This window comes from Leptodactylus fuscus, chromosome 10 (genome assembly GCF_031893055.1).
Source record: "Leptodactylus fuscus isolate aLepFus1 chromosome 10, aLepFus1.hap2, whole genome shotgun sequence".
NCBI classification, from domain to species: domain Eukaryota; kingdom Metazoa; phylum Chordata; class Amphibia; order Anura; family Leptodactylidae; genus Leptodactylus; species Leptodactylus fuscus.
The window spans coordinates 59,223,716-59,244,154 of NC_134274.1; the positions used below are offsets into that span (position 1 = coordinate 59,223,716).

Consider the following 20,439-nt stretch of genomic DNA (forward strand, 5'->3'; position numbering starts at 1 on the left):
GTCTGGCAAGCTCCAGAGCCACTACCAGGTTCCGGCCATTATCACACACGATCATGCCTGGGCTCAGGTGCATCGGCGAAAACGACATTGCCGTTTCCCCTAGGATGGCATCCCTCACCTTGGGGGCAGTGTGTTCTCTATCGGCCAAGCTGATGAGCTTCAGCATGACCTGCTGACGTCTCCACACACCAGTGCTGCAGTGTTTCCAGCTCGCAGCTGGGGTCGATGTTGCAGCAGAGGAGTAGGCTTTCTGAGAACTCCTGGCATGAATTTTGGGTTGGGAGAGGAGATAGGCCGCCCCAGTTTGCGAGCCGGGCCCAGCTTCCACTACATTCACCCAGTGTGCCGTGAGTGAGATGCAGCGTCCCTGACCGCATGTGCTTGTCCAGGTGGTCAAGTGGACAAGGGCGGAACACAGGGCCTGACTGATGTTATGGGACACAGTGGAAGAGTCATTGGTGGCATCAGGACACAGAAATTATTCTGGTAGCTCCTGGGAGGGGGCAAGGGTGGGATGACCCTGCTGGGAAGATTGGGCATGTTGGGAGGAAGGAGGGGCAGACTCTTTGGTATGAACACGACTGGAGGTAGTGGCTGACTGGCTGGTGGAAAAGCAGCTGGAAGCATTATCTGCTAGCCCTTGTAACATCTGTTCCTGGTGCTCAGGTCTGGTCAGCGTTGTAGCCTGCGTCCTGCTTAATGCAGCTATCAAGTCAGGGATTGTGATGAGCACATGCTAATGTTTCTTTAGGTTTAAATTTGTGTTTCTGTTCATATTAATGTAAAGGAAAGAAGGTTTCTAGGTATTTTTCCACTTTTCATAGAGGTTCTATTGAGTGCGGAAAGTGTCTAGTTGATAGAATCACATCCTCCATCTTTGTATTTTGTCAGCCATATTTTGTCTTGTAACCTTTTATATATAAAACTGTATCAGTATGTCTTTTATCTCTGTAGAGTCCAAGAGGCCCCTTTTGGTTATAAGGAGTATGGAATGTGAATGAATGGGCTATGAATCCTTATCTCTCTGTTTTGCTTAAGGGCCTCATCTTTTGAAGACGTATGGTTTATCCTCCATATACCAGAGTTTCTGTGACCTATTGATGGTTATCTCCAAGGCTGGAGTAGTCTGGCACCTGGAAATAGTGTGAGATGTTAGTTCACACACAAACATCTTAAATTCTTCTTTGTTTTCTGAGAAAGTCCATCCGAGTTTGGAAAGTAATAATGAGATGCAGATTACATTAGGCCTCAGCCAATAGTCATGTGCCAGGTTTATGTTATAACTCTACAACCAATCATGTTATTAGAATAGTCCAACCTGCTTTTGTCTGTATTGTATTTAAACTACCTTTTTTGCACCATTAAATTAGAACTCACTTGATACACCATCAGCTGTGTATGTGTGTGACTTCTCCAGGCCTGATATTTAGTTTGGAACTCTGCAACATACTCTATTTTGGGGACCCCTTGATGTCCCTAAAAATAGGCTGTGCCTTTTGGCTAAGATCAAGTGTAGTATCTGTTCTTATCAGAAGCAGTAAGTACGTGAAATTGCCGGAGGTGCTGGACTAGGGCCCACCGTGCAGGAGTAGACCGAACGCTGTGGAGATGGGAACGGAGAAACCATGCAGTCAGTAATCGGTTCCGCCAGTTGTTTTGGCTCCAGCCACTGTAGGAGACCGACAGCACGCTGCTGACGCTGGCAACACGACCACCTGGCGCTTCGGTGTCAGTGGATCTTGGCTGGGGGCCGGGGAGCGCTCGAAGGCCTCTTGTGTTGTGCCCTGGGGGCTGAGTGGACCCCGGGGTGCCTTAGACCACTGGGCGTGGGAAACCCACTGGTTTTTGGCACATTGCGTGGCACAAGTTTACACCTTTTTGAGCACCGCACTCCCGATGCCTGGTTTACCAGAGCGGGAGAATTTTTATAGATCTGGCGGTAAATCGGGCCTTGACTGGCACTTTACCACATTGTTTAAATGTTTTTCACTTCTTTTGTCCACTTTGTCACTTTTATGTGTTTGACGAAGGGATGCTGTACCCTTTTGGGACGCCCCCGACGGTCGTCTGGAGGTGAAGTCAGTAATGGGCTTCCCTCCTGTCTCTTGGTGATCCTCCCTGGGTCGACTGGGAAGGACGCAGGTCTTTTGGTCTGAGTCCAGGAGTATCCTAGGTGGTGGCAGCCCAAGGAGAAACTGGACAAGGGTCAGTCCGTAGTACCCTAGGTGGTGGCAGCCCAAGGGGAAAAGGGCAGTTGAGGACTTTCGGCTTCAGCTGTTAGCCCACTGGTACTCGACTCCGCTTGGCGCCTTTTGGGCCTTGTGGGGAAGGGTAAGTCGGGAACCCCCCCTTTTGGGGGAAGGATAAGTTTTTGACAGACAGCATCCGGGCACATTTTTTTTAGTGGCACTCCCACTATTTTTTGTGCACTGGGTGTTTACGTTGGCACTGTTTGAGGCCTTCGCTAAAAAAAAAAAAAAAAAAAAGTTGTGATAGTGGGGAAACACTGGGACTTGGGCGTGTTAGATGCCCCCAGGCATGCTTCCCCTGATGCCCCAGTTGCATTCCAGAAGTGTTGGCATTATTTCCTGGAGTGTCATAGTGGACTTGGTGACTCTCTTTAGTCAAATTGTGGTTTCCCCTGAAACGAAGCATCTTTTCCCCATAGACTATAATGGGATTTTCAGTCGAATATTGAGGGGCTACTCAAAATGAATATCGAATATTTCACTACTCACTCATCTCTAATACTAAAGTCATATATCACAAACCATAACACAGAAATGCTGCCACTAGATTCTTCAGGACACATGCAGTTACGGCTACTTCCTGTGCATCTGTATTTTGCCATTAGAAGCAATGACAGTACATGTGTAGCCCCCAATTAGTGGTAAATGTATGTGTCCAGGAGCACCGTATGGCAGAATCCGTATGGTGGAAACACACTATGTATCTGGATGCTGCTATATTCTTAGGCCATTGGAACTTTTACTTTGATGTAAAATTGCGTTCACATGGTACATTTTTGCAAAAAAAAAAAAAAAAAAAGCCTTTTTTTGTGTGTGTGTGCAAAAATACACCTTTCTAACTGCACTAATTGTTCAGGAATGTTGAGGGCTAGAGAAAAAATTCTAACTGTGCGTATGATGAGGAAATTAAATGAAAACAGCTCATGCTGATGGAGGTGGTGGAAGGATCTCTTTAAGCCCCCTTGCAAATGACTGTTTGAATGGTCAGTGTGTTATCTAGGTTTTTCCCGAATTGCACACTGACCCCTTCATTTCTATGGGCCTGTACACTTGACTATGAATTACACAGTCTTGTGTGCGGACAGACAGTCTGGGGCGCAAAATATGGAACAATTCCTATTCCTGTCCGATTTCCATGTGTTCCCTGTGCTCCGCCAGTGCCGTTCATTCACGGTATAAGGAATCAGACTGTAACTGCTACCCCATGGATACAAAACAGGTGTTTTTTTTTTTTTTTTTTTAAACTATGTTCGTGCGCCTGTAGCCTAAGGCTAAGGCCCCACATGGCGGAAACGCAGCTTTTATTGTTGCAGATTTTGTTGAGTTTTTTGAGCCCAAACCAAAAATGGCTACAAAAGGAATGATAAATATATAGGAAGTACTTATTCTTCTTCCTTCTGCTCAATCCACTCCTGGCTTTGGCTCAATAAACCGCAACAAAATCTGCAACAAAAAAAGCTGCGTTTCCACAACGTGGGGCTTTAGCCTAAATGTTAAAGGAAACGAGCAGGCCTGTGATGCAGCAGTGACATTAGAGCAAGGCAGGGGCCTTAAATACAATTGATAAGAGAATGAGGATGAGAGCTGGAAGTAATGAGCGGACTCCACAACATGTTTTACATTTAATTAAATGCACTGGAGCACGTCATTGTGTTTTATGTATCAAGTTATTATCCGAAACAGTGAAAGTGAGGGTATATTGTAGCAACAATGGCATTGTGAGGCTTGTGTTAAGTTGTACTCAATAACTAAGAGAGTTATTTTTTTTCTCTCTTTAATTTGTAGGTATATCATTTATCCCCTTATCTGCAAGATAAATGATATGTGTCTATTCGCTTGGGGTTCCACAGTTCTATTCGCTTGGGGTTCCACAGTTCTATTCGCTGGGGGTTCTATTCGCTGGGAATTGCACTGATCAAGGCAATAGATATCATGAACCTCACTGTTCGGCTTGAGCGATGGACATGCATGTACACTGTCACTTCATTCAACACTATGGGAATGCTGGAGGGTGAGTGCTGCACGGCTTCTCTTCAGCAGTGCTAAAGAGTGACCGTTGCTCCCTTTCAAACAGGGTGGACTCGGGACCCTCAGTAATCAGTCACTATGGAGGAGAAGTAATTCCGAGGACCAAGTAGTTCTGGACAACTCCTTTAAAGCTCTTTTTCCTGGAATACCTCAGGGCATAGGGATCCTCCAGGGAAAATGAACGTGGGACATTTTTGGAGAAAGCCTGGACATGGGCCCACCCGTTCGCATGTTCCAAACTAGCTAGAGGATGTTTTTAGTTATGTTGTGTATGTTTACCTGAAGGCTGCCAGATACAGAGTAAGGGCTCGTTCACATCAGCGTTGTCCACTCCGTAGTTCAGGTTTCCGTTTCCTGCCTAAAATAGAGGCAGGAGACAGAAACCTGCAGGAGTCTCTCACCCATTCATTTGAATGGGTGAGAAAGCTGTGCGGCGGTGAGCGTTTTAGGCTCTCCGCCGCGAAACCAGGTTTTATAATCCGGACACAGAGTCGGACATGCAGTACTCTGTGTCCGGATTAAAAAATCCGGTTTCGCGGCGGAGAGCATAAAACGCTCACGGCCGGACCCGGTCTGAGCTTTCCGACTTCTGGCATGCAGAAGACGGAAAGCTCAGAACGGACAGATGAACGCAGGAGTGAACCTAGCATAAGGAAACAGAACAAATCTAAAAATGCTGCCTATCTATATTAATTATTATAGAAGGTGTCAAACATACATTCATTGGTCCATGATCACCAACTTATCTAAAACTTCCCATATGTTTACCTTGTCTGAAGATTAAGACGTTGTATGGAGAATATTTTTGGAAACTTTCCAACATGAATGCGCATGGGAGCACAGCTGTAATGGAAACCCTATAAATATAATGTTAAGAAAATGCAGAAAAAAATCAAATCTCCAACCTTTGTCCGTCAGGAGAACATGCAAGGAATGCATAGAGGGAATGCAGACTGCTGTTAGGCTACTATAGCCCTATAAGCTATGCACATTTCAACTGGCTTGTAAACTGAGTGACTTCACCAATGACTTTACATTAGGTGACATCTGTTTAGACAACTCCCCAGTATATTCTTTAATGTTACTCTACAGACAGAGCTTTAGAACATAGCATCTCCATTCATGAAGCTTCATAACATTGTGCCCCCACAGATGAACCCATACAACAGAGTGCCTCCATAAATGGACCTTCATGAAGTAGTGCCCCCACTGATTTTTAATATAGCGCCTCAACCCTAACACATATTTTTCACTATTTTGTCATAGAAAGGCCCTGTACAACTGCTAAGTAAGGGTTTATTCTGTTCCATTAATGCAGCTAATGTTAAATATTGTGCATAGAGCCCATAGCATGTACCATATAGCATAACAGAACCAACTATGTGAAATACCTGGAGTTGACAGCTCATATACAGCGCTGATGCCATCAGTCACATAAAGGTACAGTGGGGCAAAAAAGTATTTAGTCAGTCACCAATAGTGCAAGTTCCACCACTTAAAAAGATGAGAGGCGTCTGTAATTTACATCATAGGTAGACCTCAACTATGAGAGACAAAATGAGAAAACAAATCCAGAAAATCACATTGTCTGATTTTGTAAGAATTTATTTTCAAATTATGGTGGAAAATAAGTATTTGGTCAGTAACAAAATTTCATCTCAATACTTTGTTATATATCCTTTGTTGGCAATGACAGAGGTCAAACGTTTTCTGTAAGTCTTCACAAGGTTGGCACACACTGTTGTTGGTATATTGGCCCATTCCTCCATGCAGATCTCCTCTAGAGCAGTGATGTTTTGGGGCTGTCGCTTGGCAACACGGACTTTCAACTCCCTCCAAAGGTTTTCTATAGGGTTGAGATCTGGAGACTGGCTAGGCCACTCCAGGACCTTGAAATGCTTCTTACAAAGCCACTCCTTCGTTGCCCTGGTGGTGTGCTTTGGATCATTGTCATGTTGAAAGACCCAGCCACGTTTCATCTTCAATGCCCTTGCTGATGGAAGGAGGTTTGCACTCAAAATCTCACGATACATGGCCCCATTCATTCTTTCAAGTACCCGGATCAGTTGTCCTGGCCCCTTTGCAGAGAAACAGCCCCAAAGCATAATGTTTCCACCCCCATGCTTTACAGTAGGTATGGTGTTTGATGGATGCAACTCAGTATTCTTTTTCCTCCAAACACGAAAAGTTGTGTTTCTCCCAAACAGTTCCAGTTTGGTTTCATCAGATCATAGGACATTCTCCCAATACTCTTCTGGATCATCCAAATGCTCTCTAGCAAACTTCAGACGGGCCCGGACATGTACTGGCTTAAGCAGTGGGACACGTCTGGCACTGCAGGATCTGAGTCCCTGGCGGCGTAGTGTGTTACTGATGGTAGGCTTTGTTACATTGGTCCCAGCTCTCTGCAGTTCATTCACTAGGTCCCCCTGCGTGGTTCTGGGATTTTTGCTCACCGTTCTTGTGATCATTTTGACCCCACGGGGTGAGATTTTGCATGGAGCCCCAGATCGAGGGAGATTATCAGTGGTCTTGTATGTCTTCCATTTTCTAATTATTGCTCCCACAGTTGATTTCTTCAATCCAAGCTGGTTGCCTATTGCAGATTCAGTCTTCCAAGCCTGGTGCAGGGCTACAATTTTGTTTCTGGTGTCCTTTGACAGCTCTTTGGTCTTCACCATAGTGGAGTTTGGAGTCTGACTGTTTGAGGGTGTGCACAGGTGTCTTTTTATACTGATGACAAGTTTAAACAGGTGCCATTACTACAGGTAAGGAGTGGAGGAAAGAGGAGACCCTTAAAGAAGAAGTTACAGGTCTGTGAGAGCCAGAAATCTTGATTGTTTGTAGGTGACCAAATACTTATTTTCCACAATAATTTGCAAATAAATTCTTACAAAATCAGACAATGTGATTTTCTGGATTTGTTTTCTCATTTTGTCTCTCATAGTTGAGGTCTACCTATGATGTAAATTACAGGCCGACCTCATCTTTTTAAGTGGTGGAACTTGCACTATTGGTGACTGACTAAATACTTTTTTGCCCCACTGTATATAACAATGTCTGCAGGTTTTTAGAGCTGGAGAGGTGTGAGACAAAGAAGAGATCATGGGGCAGATATTTTCTTCTAGACTACTCTTGATGGACAGCATCAAGATCACTTTCTCCCCAGTCACTTTATCTTGTTAAAGTGATCCTATCATTAGATACCCTTTTTCGCTCGATAACACGTCGGAATAGCCTTAAGAAAGGCTATTCGTCTACTACCTTTAGACGTCTTCTCCATGCCGACGTTCGGTAGAAAACCGGGTTTTCGTTGGTATGCAAATGAGTTCTCTCGCAGCACTGGGGGTGGACCCCAGCGCTCAAACAGCACTGGAGGCGTCCCCAATGCTGCGAGAGAACTTTCCAGCGACACCTCCATCTTCTTCAGGAACCCACCTCTCTTTGCGTCTTCTTTTGTCCTGGGTTTTCAATTATCTAGGCCTCGGGCCGAGCCGACTGCGCATGGTCGGGCCAAAACAAAATGGCCGCTTACACTGTAAGCGGCCATTTGCTTGTGTGTGGCGTGGAGAATACATCTAAAGGTAGGAGACGAATAGCCTTTCTTACGGCTATTCCGACGTGTTATTGAGCAAAAAAAGAGTACCCAATGATAGGATCCCTTTAACAAGAATGGCCCTGTTTCTGTAAAAAAATTATCTAATCCCATACAGTCACTATATATGTATATTTTATTCCATCTGTTAATTTTTATTTCCTATTTGTATGAATTCTTGTTTTCTTTATTCCCAAAGTAACAATGGAGGCCATTACAGCTCTACAGAATAGTTGTTAGTCCTAAATGCTTATCTGCATGTAGCAATATAGGGAAAAAAGGAATATCAATGCATTGCCAGCCAGTCATTTTAGCTTCTGCATATGGGGTCGTTCACACTACCGCTGGTGACCTTCAGTAGTGTCCGTAGATATTGTCTGTTAAACGATTTTAGCAATAGACACTAGCTGAACCATCACAAATCCATTAAAATTTCCATTCATTTCAATGGGATTTTATTTTATGTCCATTAGTGAGCAATGATGTTCGTTTTACACAAATCCTTCACATGTCCGTTATTTTTCTTTTGTGTCCGTGAACCCCCCCACACACACACACGCAAACAAAAAAAACAGTTTGATGACAGACATAAAACGTTTGTTACTTTTTACTATCTACTACCCATAAAGTCTATGGATAACAGACAATCACAGAAGGATGTCCATTGTATTTTTCATCATTACTGTCGTTTTTTTTCTGCGCCTGCTCATAACATAAAGCAGAAACAAAAATAAAGCATAAAAATGGACAGTCTAAAAACGGACACTAACGGACATCAGATAGGGGCGGTTCACACTTGTGTCCGGTTTGTGCATTCTGTTGGGTTTCCATTTGCAGCCCCTGTAAAAATGGAAAGGGGACAAAAACCCGGCAATCTGCCTGCGGCCTGTCCACGGGGAAACTGGTTTTTTAGCCGACACAAAGTCGGACATGCAGGACTTTGTGTTTGGCTAAAAAAAAAACGGTTTCTTCGCAAACAGGCCACAGGTGAATGGGTTTTAAAACTGACCGCCATCACCTGTCGAGTTTAGACGGGGCTGAAAACGGAAGCCCAACGGAATGCACAAACCAGACAATTGTGAACCATGTTAATGTTGATTATGATAGGCATCAGTTTTTTTGAGTTTTTTAACGGACATAATGGATATCCAACGGTAGTGTGAACCCACCCTAACACCAGCAATATCCAAACTTTCTAAAGTTCAATTGAGGCCAACTTAGCTCATCAAAGAATCCTAAGGTGATCCAAGCATGTTTCAGTAGAACAGTAAGAGTTCTACATACTACAGCTGTAACTTGGATTCTTAAATTTCTCATTTTTGCTACTATTTATAAAGCTTCTCCATAAACTTTAGAGCATTAGATTGTTGGTGGTCCCAATCATGAGAACAAGGGTCCAGTCCTCCCCAATTTGAATACATAAATATTCTCACTTGTCTGCAGGCAATCTATCTGCTCAGTTGGACTGACAAAGACAGCAGAGTGCTGTAGGTGGCTATCTCCATCAGTCTCATAGAATTTAGAGGAGCAGAACCAGATATTTATGGATGTCCCTCCATTCAAACTGGCAGGGGGTACTCAAGTACCCCCTGTTCTCCTGATCGGTGGTGGTCCCAACATTGGGATTCCAGCAATCAAATACTTATCTCTAATCTTAAGAACAAATGTAGTTTGCCAGAAACACCCTTGAAAAAGTAGCCATCATTTTCCATGCCTTAATGGGATTACACCAGACACTACGACAACCACATCAACAAAAGAACATTTTATTTTTATTTACAGTCATATGCTCCCTGCTTCCCTTACCAACAAATCAGGCCAAAATATGCATAGAAGTATTAAAATTTAGATATAGTGTATAGTGTAGTTCTATGTACCAGTGTCTACAATGTCTAATATCAAGTTTCACCAGTTTATTAAATTCTTCTCCCTATATTAGGGCTTACTGAAATGATGCCGCATGCAACGTTGTTTTTACTTTTCCCAGAAATAAAACATTGACACATTGTGTATATTTAGCGGTATGTTTCCTGAATTATATTTTATCGTATTATTCATATAAGCCCTGAACTGAATGTTAACATCAAAGCTAAAGATCCGCCTCATATATGTGTATATCACCAATTTACACCCTACCACAATGGCTCTGAAATATTATTTGGGGGCTGCCAATAACCATAATGCCATGCAAACTAATAACACTTGTGACCTGTCAGGTCACCACAGTAGCCTACAGCAAAGCAATGGAAATATCTCATTTTATTCAGCAGGAATCAAGATGCAAAAAAGAGGAAGACAAAACTTGAAATGTAAAGTCATCTAAATGATTTTCAAGCAGAGTCTACTCATTCTCCTGTCAAGCTGAACCGAAACAAATTGTACAGTGCTATGGAATATGTTGGCACTGTATAAATAAATTTTATCTCATCCTGCAAGACCTACTGCAATATGACCCTGCTTAGCGTAGGATAAAATAAAAGGCTACTATGGTCACTTGGCTATTGCTAGACTATGACCTACCACACTTCCAGCAACTGGGTAATGTAACTCCATCTGGCAACGACAAAAAGGCCACTGTCACCAAGCGCTCATATTGTATAGATTGATAATGGTTACTGCATGTTTTTCAGGACGATCTCTCATATTTCAACAATCTGTGCAAACGTCTTTTGTCTTATTTGGATCTGCTATGGGATTGAGCTTCTTTTCTCCTTTTACTGCTTTGGTAAGGCAAAATCCCAGGCCGTCTCTTGGGCACATTTCCACATGGCTCTCATAAGGCGAGTAAATCCCATGTCTTTTGGCTTTTCCAGCCCCCTCATTAAACGCTGCTTCATTATGGCGATGAACTCCTTATTGCTCAGTTCTCCATTGCCTGTCAGGAAATATTAAAGAAATATCACTTTCTGTTACAGAATGACTGCCAAATTCCTGCCAGCTTATGGCCCATATATCATTATATGACATCCGCTAGGAAGATTAACAACCACCAACCAAAGACTAGACATGAAACTGATCAAAAAAGCACAGAAGATATTATACTTTAACTGTCTACACATCTATATACATCTATAGAAATAATAACTGTACAACATTAAAAGTTCTACCTGAAATAACAACAATTCAGCAAACATTTGTATTTTTACTTTCTGGAAATTTACATAAATTTATATAAATTTAAATATACTGTATTTTTTGGACTATAAGACGCAGTGGACTATAAGATGCAGGTTTTAGAGGAGGAAAATAGGGGAAAAAAAATTTTGAAGCAAAAAATGGTAAAATATTTAATATATGGGAGTTGTAGTTTTGCAACAGTTGCAAGGCCACATTGACAGGTGACCCTGCAGCTGTACGGGGATGCATAGAGTGTTTTTTTTTTTGCGGGGCCAGCTGTACTTTTTAGTTACACCATTTTGGGGAATATCTATTGCTTAGATCACCTTGTATTGAAAAAAAACCCGGTGGTTTATGAATATATATATATATATATATTTTCTAGGGACAGGAGGTGATTTAGAACTTTTATTTATATTTTTAAAGATTTTTTTTTTTTTTTTTTACTATTTTATTCCCCCCCGGGGGCTTGAACCTGCGGTCACTTGATTGCAAGTCCCATAGACGGCAATACAACTGTATTGCCGTCTATGGGACATTCTGTCTATTCTGTCATAGAGACCAGCCGCAATACTAATATAGCCGTGACAGGCCTGGGAGCCTCATTAGGCTCCCGGCTCTCACCCGAACAGGTCGGCTCCTGCGATATCGCCGCGCAGGAGCCGGCCTGCAACTTTACAGGTACGGGGCCGGTGGGGACCGGCCCCGGGGGAGAAGGGGCCACCGATACTGACCTGGCATCCGCTGTACTAGAGAGGCGGATGCCGGGGAGGGATAGACGCTGGCACAGGTGCCGGGGCCTGAGACATCGCTACGCTCCTCTGCCCTGCATGAAGCCAGTGGCGGGGGGACGGAGGAGAGGAATAGCATCACTCCTGCCGCTGCTGGCTTCATGCAGGGCAGAGGAGCACAGCGATGTCTCAGGCCCCGGCGTCTATCCCTTGCCGGCATCCGCCTCTCTATTACAGCGGGTGCCAGGCGCCACATTCGGACTATAAGACGCACCCTTCTTTTCCCCCCAAATTTGGGGGAAAAAAAGTGCGTCTTATAGTCCGAAAAATACGGTACTTTCTGATTTTAAGGAATTGTACACACTAGACATCAATAGGTTGTAATGACTCCTAAAGCACAGTACACACCAGATAATATCATACCTCCTAACAGTCCCGATTTTGGCGGGACAGTCCCAAATTTGCAGTCCTGTCCCGCTGTCCCGAACAGCTTAGAGATTGTCCCGCTTATGAGTGTTTTCTCTTTAAAAAGTCACTTTGCCCCGATCCTCCGGCTTTCTGCTGCATCTCCTCCACCACCTCTCACTCGCACGACCTCCCGCTGAGAGAGGAGAGGAGACTGAACAGTGACCTATGAGCCGCAGATGCATTGGCCAGGGGCCTGATTGGGATGTCAGGGGCTGGTTTGGGCCCCTGTCCAATGCATTTGCATTGACAAACTGAGCACTGATAGTGGTACGGGGCAGGATCGGGGCCCCAGGCTGCCAGCAGCACTGTAATGATTATAGATGGCCGGCTGCCGGCAGTTTACCAGGGCCCTGACACACACAGGGGCTGCCTAGGGAAAATATACATCGGGAGGACTGAGGACACAGGGCAGAAGCTATCGCTGACATCTTATGAAGAGCTTTCTGTGCAGCCCGGACTTCCTCCCCCTCCCAGCAGTGAGTCATCTCTTACATCGCACCGTGTGGGGACAGAGACAAGTCTGCTGCGATGTTGCACTGTCTGCTTCAAATGTGAATATATATTTTTTCTTATTTTGGTAAATGTAATATTTATTATGTATATGTGTACATTTGTTTAACCCTTAAGTTCTATCATAGTGTCTATCATACACCATTACCATACACATATCATTATGATAGACACCATGATAGTACTTAAGGGTTAAAGTATGTGTCTTGTATACTGTGTGAGGACTGTATGTTTGTATACAGGTATGTGTGAGTATATACAGTATGCTATAATAATGTGTGAGTGTATGTATATATGCGAGTATATATAGTATTCATACATTCATGTATATATTTGACATATATGGTATATGAATTTATATAAATGTACTAGCTGGTACCCGCGACTTCGTCTGCGGTGATCGTAGAAGTGGGTATATACAGGCGTGGATAAGGTTTTCGTACTGTGTATAAGGTATGGAATATGAAATGTAACTTTGTATCTTGTTGTTGCTGTAATTCAGAGAGCACGAGACTTTTGTGTTGGATGTAATTAGTATTTCAGCTGCTATACGGTGTTGTTATAGTGTCTTTGGGACAGAGGTATTTCAAGTGAATATACTTGGATATACGATATGGTATGATTTTTTATTTTGCGCCAGTACATGTAAGTTTTGGGCACAGGATACTCTTGAGCAAGCAACATAAAGTCTGGCCCTGTGCATGACAGTGTAGTAACTCCATGTGCCTCTTATTAATAGCAATTAACCCCATAATGTCCCTCACATTAACCCTTGTGTAAGAGTTACTGATATGTGAGAGACTTAGAGGTAATAATTAAGTATCTTCATTATTGAGGTCTTTTATTAGTACCTCCATATGTCTCACATATTAGTAACCTTTATATGAGTCACACAGGGGTTAATATGAGGGACATGATGGGGGTTATTCCTATTAATGTGAGGCACATGGAGTTACTAACACTAAACTAATAACCCCAAATGCCTGACATTAATGAGAACAGTAATCCTATGTACCTGCGTGTTTTTCAGTTTCACTTTGCTAGCAGCTTCCTCTTCTCCTCGGGGAATGTTAGCAGGATGCAGACCACTATTGCAGGCACAGACCTCAGTGATTAAGCTCCACCCCCTGAGTTTCCTTCACCCCTCTCAAAGGGGAGTGTCCTTATACCTCAGCTCTAGCAGTCCACTGAAGAGACTCGGACTGCATTTAACTCTTGCAGGTCCTGTGCTGCTGGTGTGCCAGTGAAATATGGCAGGAGTGCCACTCTTGGCATGCTGACCTCTGCTGTAGAGGGTAATATGAATTTTGTGGCTTGCTATGGACCAAAGTGTGTGAGATTGCAGAGATAGTGATGTGAGTTTGGGTTTTGTGGGGGTCCTGGGAAAAACGTATGTGTGCTATTGTGACGAAAAGTAGCCTATTGCGCAATCGAGTGTAGTAACTATGTTTGTGGAAAATTTCAGCTTGCTATGGTCCAAAGTGTGTGAGATTGCAGAGATAGTGATGTGAGTTTGGGTTTTGTGGGGGTCCTGGGAAAAAGGTATGTACGCTATTGTGACGAAAAGTAGCCTATTGCGCAATGGGGTGTATTAACTGTTTGTGGAAAATTTCAGCCAAATCGGTTGAGCGGGTTTTGCGTGATTGACTAACAAACATCCGAACATCGAAACCCACAAACATCCAAACTCACAAACTTTCACATTTATAATATTAATAGGATATATGCCAATGTATATATGCTCCTAAACCAACAACATGTGCTTATACTGCAGGAGTTTAGGGTCACAGTAATCTGGTTTTCATTGTCGTCCCATTGTGCACTCTACCACTAAATCCAAGGATACATTACCTGATATTTAACTACAAAGGAACTCCCCAATAGAATGGTGCAACCACTACACAGTGTACAGAGCTTCCACTGACCAGATACCGATAACCTATCCTAAGGATAGGCCGTCAATATATAGGCTCGAACAACACCTTTAACATGCAATATTCTTGCACGCAGTAAACCAATCATAGCGGACATCAATTCACTTAAAGGGGATGTTTAGTATGACAACTTCCATTGTAAGTGGGAGTTGAACTGCAGAAGTCCAGCTCTGCCACTACACAGTGTATGGAGCCATTTACTTCCAGCTACAGTCCTATGAAAAAGTTTGGGCACCCCTATTAATCTTAATCATTTTTAGTTCTAAATATTTTGGTGTTTGCAGCAGCCATTTCAGTTTGATATATCTAATAACTGATGGACACAGTAATATTTCAGGATTGAAATGAGGTTTATTGTACTAACAGAAAATGTGCAATATGCATTAAACCAAAATTTGACCGGTGCAAAAGTATGGGCACCTCAACAGAAAAGTGATATTAATATTTAGTAGATTCTCCTTTTGCAAAGATAACAGCCTCTAGTCGCTTCCTGTAGCTTTTAATCAGTTCCTGGATCCTGGATAAAGGTATTTTGGACAAACAATTCAAGTTCAGTTAAGTTAGATGGTCGCCGAGCATGGACAGCCCGCTTCAAATCATCCCACAGATGTTCAATGATATTCAGGTCTGGGGACTGGGATGGCCATTCCAGAACATTGTAATTGTTCCTCTGCATGAATGCCTGAGTTGATTTGGAGCAGTGTTTTGGATCATTGTCTTGCTGAAATATCCATCCCCGGCGTAACTTCAACTTCGTCACTGATTCTTGAACATTATTCTCAAGAATCTGCTGATACTGAGTGGAATCCATGCGACCCTCAACTTTAATAAGATTCCCGGTGCCGGCATTGGCCACACAGCCCCAAAGCATGATGGAAACTCCACCAAATTTTACAGTGGGTAGCAAGTGTTTTTCTTGGAATGCTGTTTCTTTTTGGACGCCATGCATAACGCCTTTTTTTTATAACCAAACAACTCAATCTTTGTTTCCAAAATGAAGTTGGCTTCTCCAAATGTGCTTTTTCATACCTCAGGCAACTCTATTTGTGGCGTACGTGCAGAAACGGCTTCTTTCTCATCACTCTCCTATACAGCTTCTCCTTGTGCAAAGTGCGCTGTATTGCTGACTGATGCACAGTGACACCATCTGCAGCAAGATGATGCTGCAGCTCTTTGGAGGTGGTCTGTGGATTGTCCTTGACTGTTCTCACCATTCCTCTTCTCTGCCTTTCTGATATTTTTCTTGGCCTGCCACTTCTGGGCTTAACAAGAACTGTCCCTGTGGTCTTCCATTTCCTTACTATGTTCCTCACAGTGGAAAATGACAGGTTAAATCTCTGAGACAACGTTTTGTATCCTTCCCCTGAACAACTATGTTGAACAATCTTTGTTTTCAGATCATTTGAGAGCGGGCTGTCCATGTTCGGCGACCATCTAACTTAACTGAACTTGAATTGTTTTGTAGAAAGAAATGGTCCAAAATACCTTCATCCAGGATCTGATTAAAAGCTACAGGAAGCGACTAGAGGCTGTTATCTTTGCAAAAGGAGGATCTACTAAATATTAATGTCACTTTTCTGTTGAGGTGCCCATACTTTTGCACCGGTCAAATTTTGGTTTAATGCATATTGCGCATTTTCTGTTAGTACAATAAACCTCATTTCAATCCTGAAATATTACTGTGTCCATCAGTTATTAGATATATCAAACTGAAATGGCTGTTGCAAACACCAAAATATTTAGAACTAAAAATGATTAAGATTAATAGGGGTGCCCAAACTTTTTCATAGGACTGTATGTCCACTATTTAGCACTTGTGTTTAGTGGCAGCTGAATAATGTTAACCAGTGCCTGTTGCTGGATCTTTACCAATCAGATACAGTATTAACGGCCTATCCATGAATATAAAATGGCCGGAATACTCCATTAAAGGGGTTTTCCGGCTCCTAATGCATGTTTCATACTGATGATCTAGTCACAGGATAGGTTATGAATATCTGATTTGTGGAGATTCGACACTAAGGCACAGTTCACATCTGCGTTGGTATTCTGTTTGGGAAGACTGCTTGGAGACCCCCCGAACGGAATACCGAATGCATTACAAAGCAGTGACTAATGAAAAGACACGGACCTCATAGACTATAATGGGGTCCGTGTGGTTTCCGCGCGGTGTCCGCATGAGTCATCCGGAGAGAAAAGTATTTCAAGCAGCACTTTTGTCTCCGCATGATTTGTGTGGACACCACATGGAAAACACACGGACCCCATAGTCTATTTGGTCCGTGTCTTTTCATTACTCACTGCTTTTTAATGCATTTGGTATTACGGACTTTCCGAACAGAATACCGAACGCAGATGTAACCTGGATCTAAGACTCCTCACAAACCAGGTGTTGCTGCAGCCTCCAGGAGCCAGAAGCTAGTGTAGGAGATGGAGAGCAGAAGCTGTCTGCTTCTATTTAAGTAATAAGAGCGGATCAGCAGTCCCATCCACTGTATCCACTTGAATAGGAGCAGCCTCATCCGGTTCCTCGGCTCCTGGTGGCTGCAAGAACAGCTGTGGATAGGTGATCCATATGAAACATGCATTAGGGGCCAGAAAATTCCTTTAACTGTGCAGATGTATTTCTCTACATGATAATGTTCATGTTTAGGTTTGCATTGCAGAGCTATAATATAATGCTAGAAGAATGGACGTAACAATATTTTAACCAGGGTAGCTAACACTAGTATCTCCCTCCAAAAAGTAAGGTTCAGGTAACATCAGGACAGATTTTCTCTTAACAAGAATGTATTCAAAGATGGAAAAAGGTGATCAAAGTAAAAAATCCGATGTTTAGATTAGAGCGATTAGAAAGCGGTTACTCTGAAGAGCTCGTTCCAGTATCGACAGAATGCTTTATTCACCAAACAAGGATCAGAATATTACTTTGTAGGAAAGATTCATCTTCTCTGAGAAAGTGAGATAACGTAACTCACACAAGGCAGCTAAATCCATACTGCAGGACTTGGCAATCAACTGAAGATAGCAAGAACATAGAAATGCAATGTCCTCTTCTCAAACACATTCATTCCTCGGTGTATCTGTATATGATTTGCTATATATATATATATATTTCACCTCTCTGATGGCAAGAGTATATATATATATATATATATATATATATATATATATATATATATATATATACACACTGTACAAAAGCTCCAAGGTAGAGATATTGCAGAAACAGAAAAAAAGGTAAAGCTAAAAAAAATGGTAGTAGAAGGGATATCACAACTTAAAGCTCTTTCAGTTCTCTGCATGGAATGATCTTCGTTTAGCTTGGCAGTGGTTGTACAGCCTGACCGCAGTGGGGAGGAAAGACTTCCAATAGTGCTCCTTCTCACACTTAGGCTGAGTTCACACAGAGTTTTTCGGTCAGGAATCCGCCTCAAAATCAGCCTCCAAAAAAAAGCCTCCCAGGGTGAAGCGATCAGTCACTGACAGTACTGCCATACATGGGATGGGAGTTATTAGTCTACGGCTCTCCATACAAGCCCACAATACGTTTTTCAGCATGTAAACAATCCATACAGGTGGACAGTATGGTATGTATTATGTATTATACAGGTCACATACAACACTTAACTTTACTGTCCCAAAGTAAACACATAATGTGCCCACCAGAGGTCTGTATCGGTCACTGAATTTTGAAGGGTAAAGTGGAGGACATAATAGTAATAAAGCAGGGCTTGGAGGTAAAAGTTTTATTTCCACATAGAACGGCAATATACATTTCTCCAGAGTGCAATTGCAAAGAACCTTGTAGCTGAAAAGCCATGAATAAATAGAAATGATTATCATGTACACTCACCGTCACAGTCGAAGAGAGCAAAGACTACGTCACAAACATGGTCTGAGAGTTCCACTTTAGCCACCGTCCTGGCAACTTGCTGCATCGTCACTAGAGACAGAAGACAAGGGAGAAGAGTCATAAATGAAGGCACATCCCAGGGCCATCTATTAGTCATTAGGTCAAAGTGCAGCTGCCAGTCATTTACCGATTAAGCTACTTAGCTTTTAGTTGGCATTCACAATACTGTTGGTGACCGTCGGTAGTGTACGTTGCTATTGTCTGTTACAAGATTTTAGCAACAGACACAAGCTGAACCGTCACAAATTTGTTAAACTTTCCATTGATTTCAATGGGATTTTACCTTGTGTCTATTCATTACCGTTAGGGGGCATTCAAACGGAGTAAAGTGGTGCTGATTCTGCCACGATAACTTGTGGCAGAATCAGTATTGATAAAAAAAGACTCCCATTGACTTCAATGGGTTTCGTTTAATGCGTGGAACACATTGAAATCAATGGGTTAAAAAGCCTCCCATTGAACTCAATGTGTTCTGTGCGGAAAATGGAACCCGTTGAAGTCAATGGGAGTCTTTTTATCAACGCTGATTCTGCTGCGAGTTAGGGTGCATTCACACTGAGTAAACGCTAGCTTATTCTGAACGTAAAACACGTTCAGAATAAGCGGCGTCTAAAGCAGCTCCATTCATCTCTATGGGAGCCGGCATACCAGCGCTCCCCATAGAAATGAATGGGCTGCTTCTTTCACTCCGAGCAGTCCCATTGAAGTGAATGGGAAGTGCCGGCGTGTACGGGACGGCATGAGCAGAGCTTGCCGTATACGCCGGCACTTCCCATTCACTTCAATGGGACTGCTCAGAGTGAAAGAAGCAGCCCATTCATTTCTATGGGGAGCGCTGGTATGCCGGCTCCCATAGAGATGAATGGAGCTGCTTTAGACGCTGCTTATTCTGAACGTGTTTTACGTTCAGAGTAAGCTAGCATTTACTCAGTGTGAATGCACCCTTATTGTGGCAGAATCAGCTCTACTTTACTCCGTGTGAATGCCTCCTTAGACACCAAATCCGTCACGTCCATTTTTTTTCATGGACAAAAAATCCTACATGCAAGACTGTTGTGTCTGTTATAAAAAAACAAATTCATGATGGACATCATTTTGTGTCCGCTTTTTTTTTTTTTTTTTGCATGCTCAGAAAGCAGAAACAAAAAATAAATAAATACGAAATGGCCATTAACTGCCTAAGGTGAGCAGTACATAAGAGGGGATATCTTATGTAAAGTAGGACTATTAATTTTTATAACTTTTATAAATACTGGAAAAATGAAGACAGAATGAAAACCCGGAACCTACATATAGAACCACTGAAAGCCCTAACAGCTAGCCATAAATACTCCCTCTAGATCTGTGATATTTTATAGCATTCAGTATTGGATGCAAAATAGAACTAAATCCTCTTTTCACTATTTTTATTGTTTTGTTGCTTTTAGCAACGTCTTTAATCTCAGACTATTGAAAAGGTTGTGTTATGGAGACAACCCCTGTCATATGACCCATTAGGGCAGCATCATAAGGGCAATTACATTGATTTGCCCCCACCTCTATAAGCCAGGGTACTGAGCTACTAATAGACGCAAGCCATCCTTGTATTATGAAGACGGTCATTCATTATAATGGCCACCATGTAGTACTACATTCTTCCTGCAGTGGCTGCTGTGGCTTCTCCCACGAGTTTGAATAGAGGTGTCTCTGATGAGGCAAGCTCTTTAACTTTTGGATTTAATTGTTACTTACTAAGAATTAACTGAGTAATAGTGAAGCTGTAGTCTTTATCCAAAAATATTCAAATTTCTTTTTCTCACAGACTCAATATGTAAATATGACAAAATAACCAAACTTGGTTATCTAAGTTACAATATGGCTCTATAGCAGTCTACAACACGTGTGTGCATGC

The 20,439-nt window shown here is 42.6% G+C and overlaps 1 protein-coding gene across 2 annotated transcripts in view; it reads right to left on the bottom strand.

Annotated features, from left to right (window-relative positions):
• Window positions 1-9,622: 9,622 nt before the first annotated feature.
• Window positions 9,623-20,439, bottom strand: part of MICU1 (mitochondrial calcium uptake 1) — a 200,186-nt gene continuing 189,369 nt past the window's right edge. For both annotated transcript variants that reach the window (XM_075258233.1, XM_075258232.1), the window contains 2 exons: window positions 18,489-18,578; window positions 9,623-10,747 (listed from right to left, as the gene is read on the bottom strand). In XM_075258233.1, coding sequence (XP_075114334.1) covers window positions 10,587-10,747; window positions 18,489-18,578 — 251 coding nt within the window. In that variant the 3' untranslated portion in view covers window positions 9,623-10,586. The remainder of the gene's footprint in view (window positions 10,748-18,488; window positions 18,579-20,439) is intronic.